At 40.7% G+C, this 13,053-nt stretch overlaps 1 protein-coding gene across 6 annotated transcripts in view; it reads left to right on the top strand.

Moving 5' to 3' along the window:
* The window catches only part of LOC144981231 (zinc finger protein basonuclin-2-like), a 174,414-nt gene that overhangs the window by 120,978 nt on the left and 40,383 nt on the right, over positions 1 to 13,053 (top strand). For 5 of the 6 annotated variants that reach the window (XM_078952067.1, XM_078952063.1, XM_078952076.1 and 2 more), the window contains one exon: positions 12,378 to 12,480. In XM_078952067.1, coding sequence (XP_078808193.1) covers positions 12,378 to 12,480 — 103 coding nt within the window. Of the gene's footprint in view, positions 1 to 3,224; positions 3,423 to 12,377; positions 12,481 to 13,053 lie in introns of those variants that run through there. The other variant, XM_078952072.1, reaches the window with a different exon arrangement.

The following is a 13,053-nucleotide window of genomic DNA, read 5'->3' as shown; positions in this document are numbered from 1 at the left end:
GCTGGTTGTACACGTGTCCGTGCAGACTAATACATGCGTATGCACGCGCACACACACACACACCCTCCATCTGATCATCCCACATTTACTAATATTCCTAACGTCTCCTCATCGCCTTTTTACCCGGAGTTTACTATTTATGCATACTTGAGGAAAATGAGCTGATATAGTTTTTCTGCAAGACTGAAAAACAGCCAATAGCTAAAAAAAAAAAAAAAAGAAAAACACTTCAAAGCCCCCAGTCGTGGTGAGTACGCACTAATGAACACATCACACACTTCACACACACAAACACATAAGTTTGGTTACTGAGTGGACTGAAGATTGGCATGTTTGAGAATAAGAAAATGTGTGCGGGTGCACTTCCAAAGCGCAGACACAAACTAACACCAGTCACTTTGCAACTACAACAGTCAGCACCATTGTGGCTGATTAGTATGAGGAGAGGCGATGAATATTAGAGAAGGACTCTGAAGAGCTGCAGATGAAATGTGGAGACGACGTCAAAGCATTTTGCTTCTGTTTCGTTCATTAGCTCTAAATCAGGCCACTGACGGTCTGTCCGCAATCACACAAAGACAAAACTGCACAAACAACACTGCTGGAAATAGTTGTAGTTATTAGATCGGCATGTCTGACATTTTGTCGACATAAGTAATTAATTTAGCCTTTCTATTAGGAAAGTCCAAAGAGCCCAATTAACATAGCTAATATTGCTGCATCGTGTAAAAAAAAAGCATCTTTTTTTTTAATACAGAGGGAATATTTAAATGACTTGCCTTCATTATTCAAATGTACAAGCAAAGTCATCACAGGGGAAGGAGACAAGATGGGATTCCGAGTGGTAGGAACAGGAAAATGATAATCAATCTTTTAATTGTGCAAAGCAAAAGAGCATATGAGCCTCTCTTTGGGTTTTCAGGAGTCATTGAATAGCTGAAGGTCTACTGACATTTTTCTTTCTTCTAGACAGCAGCTTCGATGTACTTTTGTTTTCACTGAGCACCATGTTGTGCTCATAATGTTTAAAATTATTTTGAAAAAAAACAACATTTTTTTGTGGGTGACAGTCTAATCATCTTTAGGCTATTTTCAAAGGATTCCCAGTGTTCTTTTAATTATGATTATGCTGTTATTAGGCAAAATCAGTATATAATCAGTTTCTGTAGAGTGGCAGCGAAATTCACCTCTAAGTCGTGGGTTGGACTGTCCCAATCCTCTCCCGTTAGCTTACAGCCCCTCACACCCGCAACCTAACATTAGCGGTGCAACAGAAATGGTGAGCCAACCAGCTGTACAATTTTGAGCCAGATGCCAGCTTGGATGAGGATGTCTACAAGCCTCCCAGCATAGGTACTATGTGACGCCTACAAGCTTATTTTACTATTCCTTCATCTATTCCTGATTTACAATTTGAATAAAGAAATATGTAGAAACAACATTTTGAGCTAAATTATCTTCATCTATGTCCTCTATCATGAGAAAATGGCACAACATGATGCTAAAAACACCTCTAAGTTTAGCCTACAGACATGCAGAATTTTAAATTTTTCAGCTCATAAGCTCATACAGGAAGGAAGTCCCACAACTCTGGAAGCAGCCCACCCAACACTCAAAATCCAACAAGAATACATTCATAGAATAAAAACCTAAAGGTCAGCTGCAAGTGAAAGAAACCTTTTCGAGTTGATTTGAATTTTTAAGTACGTGTTTTAAGGACGTGTTTTTCTGTTTTCACATCAGTACCGGGGCTTGTTTTGTAGCTAACTGAGAGGGCCCCACTACTGCTCTTGGCTCCAATCTCCCACTCGGATAGCTATAACAAAGTCAATATTACAAAGAGGTAACACATGTCGAGGTTTGCTCCAGCCCCGCCTGGTCCTGTGATCCTGTATTTGAACACACATACATGGTGTAACCTTCTGTGCTAGAAAGCTTACCTCCAAGAAGAAAAATGCATCAGCATTTTTTTTTTTTTTGCTAATTTGTCCTCTGTTGATGCTGGTATGTTGGCTCTCCTCACGTGTGAAATTGTTCATGTATGACTGAGGTAGTGTGACCCCAGAGCGGTATTTCGGATGAATTAAATAGCGGCATTCGTTCATATGAATTTTGCCTAAATGTGTGTGTGTGTGTGTGTGTGTGTTGTGTGAGGGACAGTTTGTTTTGTTTTTCCCTTACTTCAGCACATCTGAGAGAGCTTTTCTGGAACTCCTGAGCCTTGTCCAAACAAAGATGGACGAATGTGAGGGAAGATGGGGGTGGGGGTGGAAATACGGGTGTGTGCATATGTGCGTGGAAGTGTGTGTGTTTGTGATTCTTCAAGTAAGCAGGGACTAGAAGGGCCTTGCGAAAAACCAAGAGGAGGGCTAGAAAACCGAGCCCCTGAGAAAGGCAGCTGGAAACACGGAGACTTGTGGTCTTTTTTCCTCCTCCTTGCCCCCCCCCCGACATACACTCTTCTTACTCCCTGGTCCAGCTGCACTCAGATGTGTCTGCATGCCCTCCCCCCCCTCCGAAACCTCATCACCCCTGCGCTCCCAAGCTCAATGCCACTGCCAAGAGGAGAGAGTGTCACAGCTGGTAATACTTACTGGCCATTTCACCGCGGTGAAGGCATGAGATTCATTAGGCCGCGTGTTTTGTGCTGAGTACCGGCCGTGTTATTGTTAGGATGTGGTAAAATTATAAATATGGTGGGGGCGAGGGGGGGATCGGAGGGAATCTAACTGAAAAGGTTGGAGCAGAATGAAGGAGGTGGAGGAAGAGGAGAAACATGCCACTCATTAACTCCTCTGCCACAGACTTGTTTCTCATGATTGGGTGGCAATAAAAAAGTCTGTCACAATTTGTCAAAGTTAACGACTCAAAGTCACAGCAGCACTCAAGGGCTGGAAGGCACGCAAGTAAATGCCGAATCAGTCGATGGCTTTATAATTGCCAAAAAAGTGAGGAATTTGTATTTAGTCAAATGAAACAGACTTCCTGCAAAAGAGTTTGTAATCCTCTTACTTTCTTTCCTTTCACCTGCTTGAGCTCTGCTGTATCTTCTATACGACCTGTGACTCTGAATCAATGTCTGTCCTCCACTTCAGGCTCTCTATCTGTGAACTTTGTAAGAAGCGATAAAGATTAAAGCAGTCAGAAAGTCTTTCCCGACTTTAAACTCGCATATTTAAAGGCACTCCTCATTCGCCTGTCTCATCGTGTGGCTCCAGGAGTCACACAGATGTCATTGCAGCGGTGTAAGCTGCTGGTTAAATAATCTATCCCTCCCCTCCATGTCCCTATCTTTTATTTGAGTCTTAATTCTCTGTGTCACACAAAATACTAATGGAAGACTCTGCTTTCCGTTGGACTGTTCTGTCTGAAGCGGGATCTACAAAACTGGATTGGGAGCAAATGTCGCTATGCTGGCTGAGGTAAAAAAAAAAAAAAAAGACAGAAAGAAAAGGTAGAGAAAAGGAAAATGCATAAATGTGTTTTTTTTCCTTGCATTTCCAATTTTTGACAATAATTTACAAGAATGATGTAAGTATGTGGTTTCAAATGACTACAATAGTGTAATTATCCCCGGTGCGGCGCAAAGGTTTAGTGTTACCACAGCTGTTGGCTGTTCGAGACCAGGTGTTTACAAGTAAACCGTCACCGCTGACATTTTGTTTGAACAAAGCTCTCATGAAAGAAACAAATATTATTGCCCATTCGTGTGTCTTGAAAACCAGCCAATCTGTCTGCTGTAGTTTCTCATTTGGAAAATAATAATACAACATAAAAAACCCAACAACAACAAAACACACACATAAATAAATTGGGGTTTGCTTGTGCTCTGCTCTGCTAGTGCGTTTTGCATAAAAATGGCAAAAGACAACAAAAAACTGTTGGGGAGATTAAATCTAGGAGCTCTTCCAAGATTTTTCTGGCTTGAAGCTGGTTTGAGAGTAGGAATTCAGTGCTTGTGTGCGTCTGTGTACACGAGTTTGCATGAGAGGGGATGTTGGAGAATGTGAGCGCATATAGTTCAAGAGGTTATGCAGCATTGGAGGTGGTTCTGGAGTCTCAACCAGTGCATTCTTGTGATGATTAAATGTCAATTTGGGGGAGTCTCTTCATTGCCGTCCTCCTGTTGCCATGATGCTGTCAAGATCTGCGCTCCTTGAGCCGCCATGTCTAATGCCTGCTGTGAAATTTCCCCTTGCAGAGAGAGGTCGGCAATAGCTCCAAGGTATTCTGAGTGGTGATGGGCCGGGAAGTACAGATCAGATAATCACAGTCCCTCTCTCCTCCTCCGCTCGTACCACCTTTACAAAAACACAGCATTTTCCTTTTCTCTTTCATTTCAAACCCTCTGCTTCTTTTCTCCTCTTTTCACTAGTCTCCCTCTACCAAACATGTGTCTGGTTGTGCAGTCACATCCGTCCTGCAAGCCTACAGGGAGGATCCAAGCGAGATGTTGGTGTACTATTTGCATTCTGTGAGGGCAATCAGTGGGCCAGCAAGTGCAGGTGTCAAGTGTAACACGGCCCAGTGCTTATCTGCAGCTGGACACTCCCTCTGATAGGCTGAAGGTCAGAGAAGATGTAGTATATATGGACAACAATGGGCTCTTTATTTTCCTTCCTGTTCTGCCCACACATGACCCGTGATAAGAAAGGATGTGCATAAAGACTAATAACAAAATTCATACTTTTCTGTAATGATGAAACAACATGTAGATAAGTTATGGGCTAACATTTATTCGTTTTGGGCAGGTAAACACTTAAGTGAAAGTGTCAAATGTGGAGAAAATCATATATATATCTATATATATATAGATATATATATAGATATAGATATATATATATATATATATATATATATATATATATATATATATATATATATATATATATATTATTTGATTCGCTATGGGATTATTGCTTTATGTGAAAATATCACACCCAATTTATACAAAAATTTAATCGGTCCTATTATTTTGTTATTTCTAATTTTAATTTCATTCTATTTTTTTGTTTTATTTTGAAAGGACTCAACGCTGCACATTCTGAGGAAAGAAAATGGGCCGTTTTAGCATCTTTTTTGCACAGCCTTTTCCCAACCTCCCTCTGCATCTCCACTTTCCTTGAAAAAAACCATTTCCACACCGTGCCAGCCTCCACCTGCCCCCACCCCACCCTTCTCCATCCCCTCATACTGCTCCCTTGCTGCTGTATCCCAGATCTCTGCGTTTTCACCAACTTTCCATTCGTTCTCCCCTCATCAAACCCTGCCTCCCTTTGCACCCAACTTTGAAGCAGACCCGTGTGTCTGTGGACCCAAAGGTCTGTCACTGGGCAGATGGTTTGATCTTTGGCTGGGGAAATGCTTTGAGGAGAGCTGAGAGGGGCCAAGGGTTTGGACTGGGGGGCCTGTGCATGCACCTGCTCTCTACCCGAAGGACAGAAGAAACTACTGCTCCCTTGATGCTTAGCTATTTGAACTCATAGTCTAGTCTTGTGTTACGCATGTCTCTCCATCTCTACCGGTTGCAGTAAGAGTATTGCTCTCCCCTTTTCCTTGGCTGCTTGGAAATATCAAAGCCAGCTGGGTCCTTTTTCTGTCCTCTTCATAAACAAGCTTGACTGTCCTCAAGTGCATGGACAGCTATTTATTGTGCAAGTCAGAGAGAGAGTTTCATCATTGATCTGGGTGGAAGCGATTGGCCCTCATCAAGCCCAGATTTATTTCTGTGACTGTCAGTTTATCAAGGGGGAATGTTGGAAGGTTTACTTGGATGTGAGCTGGATTTTGAAATATTCCCTAATGACTGTCCTGTCTGTGGATGTGCAGGAATCCAGGGGTGTGGACAAAACTAAAGCAGGAGTGTCTTCTGGGATGGCAGTGGACAATAGATGTCAGGGTTTTGTTGTTGCTATTAAAAGACACACTCCAATGAAAATATTGTTTTGGTGTTTTAATATGTTCTTTTGGCAATTTTCTGTTGATGGAGGACACATATAAAGAAATTAGGATGAAAATTGCATGTCTTTATTCAAATTGTTGTAAAATCAGGAGCAGGCACAAACATGCAGTTGGAAAAAGCTTGTTAGCTTGATGCTACTAAGGCAAGCCACAAGCTCCCTGCCCCGCTCCATTCTGATGCATCCACTCGCAGACAAATAGATAAGTGTAAATCTTTGTTTTCCTCATCTGAGCTGCCATCTGGTTTAAAACTGTACAGCCAGACAGTTCTGATAATGCTCATTGTTTTTATTACACAGATAATGTTAGGTTGGGGTTGTGATGGGCTGTAAGCTTGTGGAAGAGCATGTAGACAAATGAATGATGGGAAGGGGGCGGGCTTACTCCAAGCCAACAGTCCGACCCACAATTCAGAGATGAATTTCTTACGAACTACTGCCGCTCTGCAGAAAATGTGCCCTAAAAAACAACACAGGTTTTTAAATTTTTTTTATTTGAGCTTAAGACAGCATGATCTTAATCAAAAGACCTCTGGGAAAGCTTTTAAAATAGCTTTAAAGATTATTAGAGTGGGACTTTAATGTTTATAGGGGTCCAGACTAAAGATTTTTAATAAAAATGACAGCTTTTTTTTTTAATCTGCAAGTTTATATTGATGAGGTGGTCAAAGAAAGGACAAGACATTAAAAATGATAGATTGAATTTAAAATAATTGTCTGTCATTTGGGCATTAATCTGAATACAGTTAATCTCATCCCTACTGTGTGTTTGTAAATTCAACCGAAATCTTGATTTTCCCTGTTGTTGCAGCACTGAGGCCGCATTCTTTTTTCATTACAAGCAGGTGAAAGCAGAGTACAGCAAGCGGGACAAGCTGCCAAACATCTGAAACTTGTGTTTCGGCTTTTTACAGACACAATATGTCCGCAAAACAACAAAGTTCAGATGCTCTTCTTTCTTCACTCGTCTTTGTGAAAGGTTTATTTACTTTGCTTACTTTGTTTTCAAACTTCATTTTCAAATTTTGAGCTTCTCACTAAAGCAGTTTACAGGACGAAAAATTGTGAAACAGTCATTGCCTGTATTTGATCAGTTTTCAGTTATGTCAACTGATCGACAATTATTCCTCAAGTCTGCTAAATAACAGGGCATTAGTTAAGAATGCGTGCAAACTGCAGATATTTCTGCTCACATTTGTTTGACTTAGGAAAAAAAGGAGAGAAGAAAGAGTGAGGTCCCAGGTCTCCGCATGAATACATGAAAACACATGCTTCTCTTCTCCTTCTGTAATCCACCGGGGGCTCACGCCCCATTTGGTTCCCATTAGCATAGCTCTGGTCGCTCTGCCCCGTGTCAAAGCCCAGATGCACAGCTGCACACAGGACAGGGACCTCTGGCTCTGTGACTGCCAGCCGCTGGGCTCAAAACGAGAACCGACAGGCAGGATGGGCCTTCTCCTCCAGGGAGTTCAGGGAGAGATATTCACTCTTTAACATATAAGATACCTTAAAACCTAAAAAAAAAAAAAAAAAGATACCCCAATGATTATTCTGCCTTTATCAGTACGACTTTGTCAGACAAGAAAACTGTTTTTCAAGTGAAATCTGAAGGAAACAAGTCTAAAAAACAGCGATTAGCCTTAGCATGAGGTATTTGCTTAGCTGTCTTTTGTGGCATGCTGTGCCTGACTACAAAGACTTTTGTGTGTTTTATTTGTCACCTGTTTCCAATATGGACATTGTGAAGCCCTGATCTATCTGAGTCAGGACCCTGTTTTATGACACGCAAAGCTGCCGTGCCCCCCCCAACGCACATTGGCCGCACATTTCTGGCAGGAAATTGACAGCATTTCAGCAGCTAACTCATGGATGAGATAATATCTTGTGGATGGAAGAGAAGACAAGATGCTCCCAGTGTTTCACTTGACCCTAAGCATAGACAGTGTGTGCATGTGTGTTTTCATTTAAAATCGCAGCTCTGCTTAACTCACCAAACAAGAAATGTGGTCTGTGGCTTTGTGCTGAACATGGTCAACGTTTAAATTAAACAGGAGGAACAAAACTCACCCAAAATCCAGCTGCCTGGGTTGGTTTTGTTCTGCTGAAAACATGCACATGTGTCTGACAGAGAAACTGTTGACACTCCGTCAAATGTATCCAACAATGGGGAAGTACAAAGTGTGACATAATACTTTAAAGCTATCTACACACTGGGCATGTCATGTGGTTCAAGAACGCTAATATTCTTTTAGCATAACGTGTTCACTGGACTGTTCGAGTAGCACATGTCCTCACAGTTGCCCCTGATTGGTCAAAGTTAAACTGCTTTTACTTTTGATTTGCGCTTAATGACTGATATAGATACCAAATACTGACTTAAAAACACGCATAGAAACACGCATCACTGCAAATGCGTGTTTACATTGATTTTTTAGTGGAAGTGGTCGCTTGAAAGTGCTTATTCGAACCCTGTGTGAATGTAGCATCCTAGTGATACTGTTCGTTGTAGTGGCGGCAGATAAACGTTTGCAGCTGAGTTCTACATATTCTGTTGTTGGCCTTGAGCTGACTGTCATGCATGTTCACTCACTTTTGTGCAAAAATTTCAGCCATCTTTTCATGCAGCTCCCCTTTTCTGTAGTTCTTCTGTTCCACTAATCGTCTTTTAATTGAGAGTCTTTTCCAGGACCGATGCTGGCCATGTCTGACCGTCAGTGTTTATACATTTGGACTGGGACAGGGACTGTAAGCCAAGAAAAACAACCATGAAACATCATGCCTCCAGCAGTGAGACACATGAACTTCAGCCAGCTAAAGGCTGAAAATGATGCTGTCTGAGTGAGCTTGGTTAGGCTGTTAACCAAAGTGGTACCTCGGCAGCAGTGAGGAAATGTTGACTGTTGTCTGGGTCTAATTAGTACAGCGCTCTGAGTTATATTTTTCACTTTAGCCTCTAAGTTTTCCTGTATTTCAAGTCACACACACTCTCGTCTTTGTCCTTTTACTCAACATCATCCTCTTTAGTTTTGAGCCAAATGGGAAACCCTGTTGATACGATACCACAATGACTAATGTTGAGTATCTAGCCAGGGATCAGACAACACTGACTCTTTCCTGTGTCTGTTGTGACAAATGCATCCAGTGCAGATGAAGGATGAGGACCAGAGCATGCCGCTAAACCAAGCTCAGGTCAAGCATTTGGCCAGGGCCTACAGGAATGTGGCTGTGAATAACTGAAACTCATAATGTTCTTGTGGCATTTTTCTGATGATGGAGGACATACATAAAGCAAATAGAGCTTAAAATTGCATTTCTGAGTTTTTCTTTATTCAAATCATTGTGAATCAGGAGCAGACGATTGGAAAAAGAGCTTAATTGTGACTTAAAAATATGCTGGACCGGCCACAAAGCTCAGCTTTGCAATGGAGAGGGGAAGAGGGGACGGGGTTGCTCCACACCAGCAGCCTACCCACAGCTCAGAGGTGAATTTCTAATGAGCTCCTGCCACTGTCAAGAAGCTATGTCCTAGAAAAAAACAGTTTTTTTTTCAATAAAAATGCCACAATGATAGTTAAGAAACCACTGGGAATGCTTTGAAAATAGCTCTAAAGATGATAAAGGTGGGACTTAAAAAAAAATATATTTTTTTACAGTTTTTTGACACTTCCATCAGCCTTTTTTTGTATCTTTAAGATATTTACCTCCTGGCAACAATAACGTGTAATTCCACCACAAAGCATTTCTTCTGCTACTTTTCTCTTTAATTTTTAAACTAAATGTTTCCCAGAACAAAAATTAAAACCAAAAAACACTGTCTGCCCCTTTTGTTTTCCTTTTCTCCTGTCAGTACATGTTTAGAGAAGGGGAGCCTGCTGCTGCTGCTTTAAAGCTTCTTAATGCTGTTGTCTGCTTAATGGACCAGATATGAGAGGTGCTGCTACCCAGCGTAATAAGTCAGTGATTAGAGGGCGCCTTGTCACAGCAGCAGCCCTGCAGACAGTGGCACGCTCTAATTGCCGTATTAGACGCCCCTTAACTATCTTGTCAGCTGTCAGACCCCAGCTCGTAAACAGCAGAAGTGCATTTGATATTTCCATTTGTTTATTTCCACTCTTCTTTAATAACGCTGCTGCAAAGACAGGTAATTAGTAAGACCTAGGCTGACTAATGTCATTGAACAGAATTTTGCTAAGAATGCTCGTTCTCAGTGCAGGTAGAGTAAGATGTTTTGCGAAGAAAACTTACATAAACTGAAAGTTGGTGATTAAAAGCCCCAAAATGGCAACTTCACTTAGCTCTTTTCAGTGCCAAATGGTAGTTTTACAATTTTTAAAAGACAAAAAAAAAAAAATACTTTTCAATGTTTTGGCCAAATCAGAAACTGTTTCTTAGTTCCCAGTGCTTTTATTATACTATATAAGCATTGGGAATGTATCTGTTTTGTTTTTTTAATTTAAACAAACTGTTTTTGTTTTAATAAGTATGTATTTTGTGACACTGCTGCTGCAAAAAAAGCTGAATTATAAAAGAGATGCTGCAAAAATATCTCTAGGAGGCATAGTAGAGGTCTAGATGCAGATAGATGGCTAAATAAAGCTGAAACAAGTTTAAAAAAATCAAAAAATGTTTCCAGTGGATCATAAATCAATAGACTCTCATATTTGACCATCACCTGTAAAACCTCCAGAAACACCCATGACTGTTCCATGTAGCTTCTCAAGGGAAGAAAAAATGAACGCAATTATGGTGAGCTCTGGATTAGAGCATCACCGGCTCAGTGAATCACCCTCCATACGTGCGATTCTTCTGACACATGCCGTGTAATCCTCAGACACTGTGAGGATTGCCGTGGCTGCACCTGGAGAGCTTAAAAATTGTGTAAAGTCAAATAATCTCTGTCTCCTGTCTGGTTCTGTGTCAAACCGTGTGGTGGCACGGTTAGAAGTGGTGTAATTTCTGCTTAATCTCAGATAAACCTGTGTTCACTTTGACACCTCTGGTAACTAATCTGGATTATGGCACCATTGCAAAGAGGAAGTAAATAGCTGGTCTGATAGATTAAATAGCCTTCCAGTTGGTTCTAAATGTATTGCATTAAACAGTTCGGACCCCCATGGGTTTTTATTCTTATCCCGAGTGAATATGCAGAAAAAGCAGAAAAGGCTGTCTCCTTACTGAATTGACCTTAGTTGAAAAGACAAAAAGCAATCTGTGCCGATCCATTTACTGAAGAAGTGCTGATTGAGGCGACATTGTGAAATGCAGCTGTTGATGCAGATATGGACTCCAACCTACGACCCTTTGTCCGTGTCACATAGGTGTCACTCCATCAGGAAAAAACAGTTTGATGACACGGCATTGTCAGTTCAGACTATAAATCCATAAACATTTGATAAGTACAGCCTTAGTGTGAGATTAATAAGTCACTCTTTTATAATGTTGTCATAAACAGATGGATCTTATCAATTAAAGACAAACAAAAAATGTACTTTTGTGTGTCAAATAGAATCAAATTCTGCTTTTACAGTTGACAATTTGTATTTAGTCTTAAATATTTTGGGGGGGACAAAACATTTTCAAAGTAAAATACAAAAAAATATGTATCGGTTTAGCTTTATAAAAAATATTGCTGCACAATTTCAGGTCAAATCCCCTGTAGACTGATAAAGCAGCACCCATGTTAAAACCTTAATTTGTCAAGTCCTCATGTTCGTGTTAGAAAAAGATAAACCGAGACAGTGAAACAATGAAGATTTATGTTTCTAATTTCTTTTGCATTTTCCTCCCTTTTTCTCACCTTTTGCCTTATCTTTTTGTTTCTTCATGTCATGCTGGAATTTACTGCTTGCAGCTGCTCCTTTCATTTGGATGATGAAGCAGAATTCATTTCTATTTATAATTCAACAGCTTGCCCTTTGCAGAGCCGAACGGTCATTTTGATGCGTTTTATTAAATCAAGCAAAAGTCCTGTAAAATGTGTACCTGAAGATTTGTTTATGTGGTGGTGAGCCTCAGCAGGCGGTTATCGCGCTGTAGTGGGATGGACTCGTCATGTCTGGACACTTAACCTCTCACTACTAAAAGCTTTCCAGGGTCAGACAAAGTGCAGGTCCAGGGTTAAGTAATGGAGCTGCGGTCAAAACAAATTATTTTTTCGGACGTTTTATGTTGATCCACATCAGCTCAGCAAAAAAACAAAAAAAAAACCCCCAGCAAATTAAGATGCATATTTGTAAAAATACTGACCAGACAGTCGGGTGGAAATGTGACATTTATCCCACTTTCAGAATGTCGTAAGCCTTAGGGATTTGCTCTTCTAGAACCAGCTACTACTTTTCATTTGCATCTCATTGCATATTCTTCCGATTTGCATTTTTCTTTGTAAATAATGGCAACATTTCCTGTGTGTTTCTGCAGGCCATTCGCTGCACTCTGGTAAACTGCACATGTGAGTGTTTCCAGCCTGGAAAGATCCACCTGCGAACATGTGACCAGTGCAAACATGGCTGGGTAGCTCATGGTAAGGTTAAATAATACTTGTTTTGAGTGCATACATATTAAAATTGAAGCAAAAAAAAGCATAGTTTTTGCCCTTTCTTCTGTGCAACAAGAAACTGTTTTTACATAAATATTTATAGACATAGTCATTAAAAGAAAATTTAATGTATGCATGTATTTAAAGGGAATTACACTGCTGTGATATAAGGTTTTTAAATATTTTATTCAAATGATCTCTCTATGGCTGCCTGTTGAGGCAAAACTGAAGTTGCCTGTGCTTTACATTGTTTTTTTTTTTCCACTTTTCCACTGACTTGATATAAAACAACCAAAGGACAGGTTTGGAACGGAGAGACAACACCTTGTGAGCTGTTCACGCTGCTGTAGAAAAATGGAGAAAGAACAAAGAGAAAAGGGATGGGAAAAAAGATAAAAGAAAACACCTGTTTGGCTCGTGTCCGCACTAGAGCGGGCTGTGGGCCCTGTGCACAGGACCCCTTTGACTAGTTTTTAATCTCCCACTCTGAACTGTCAGGCACACATCTCCGCTCTTGCTCACTTTTCATTTCAAGTCGACATTGGCAGGGACTTTGAC

This window comes from Oryzias latipes, chromosome 1 (genome assembly GCF_053564925.1).
Source record: "Oryzias latipes strain Hd-rR chromosome 1, Olatipes_Hd-rR_3.1".
NCBI lineage: Eukaryota > Metazoa > Chordata > Actinopteri > Beloniformes > Adrianichthyidae > Oryzias > Oryzias latipes.
Note: the sequence above shows the minus strand (reverse complement) of the source record. Positions and strands in the feature narration are given on the sequence as shown.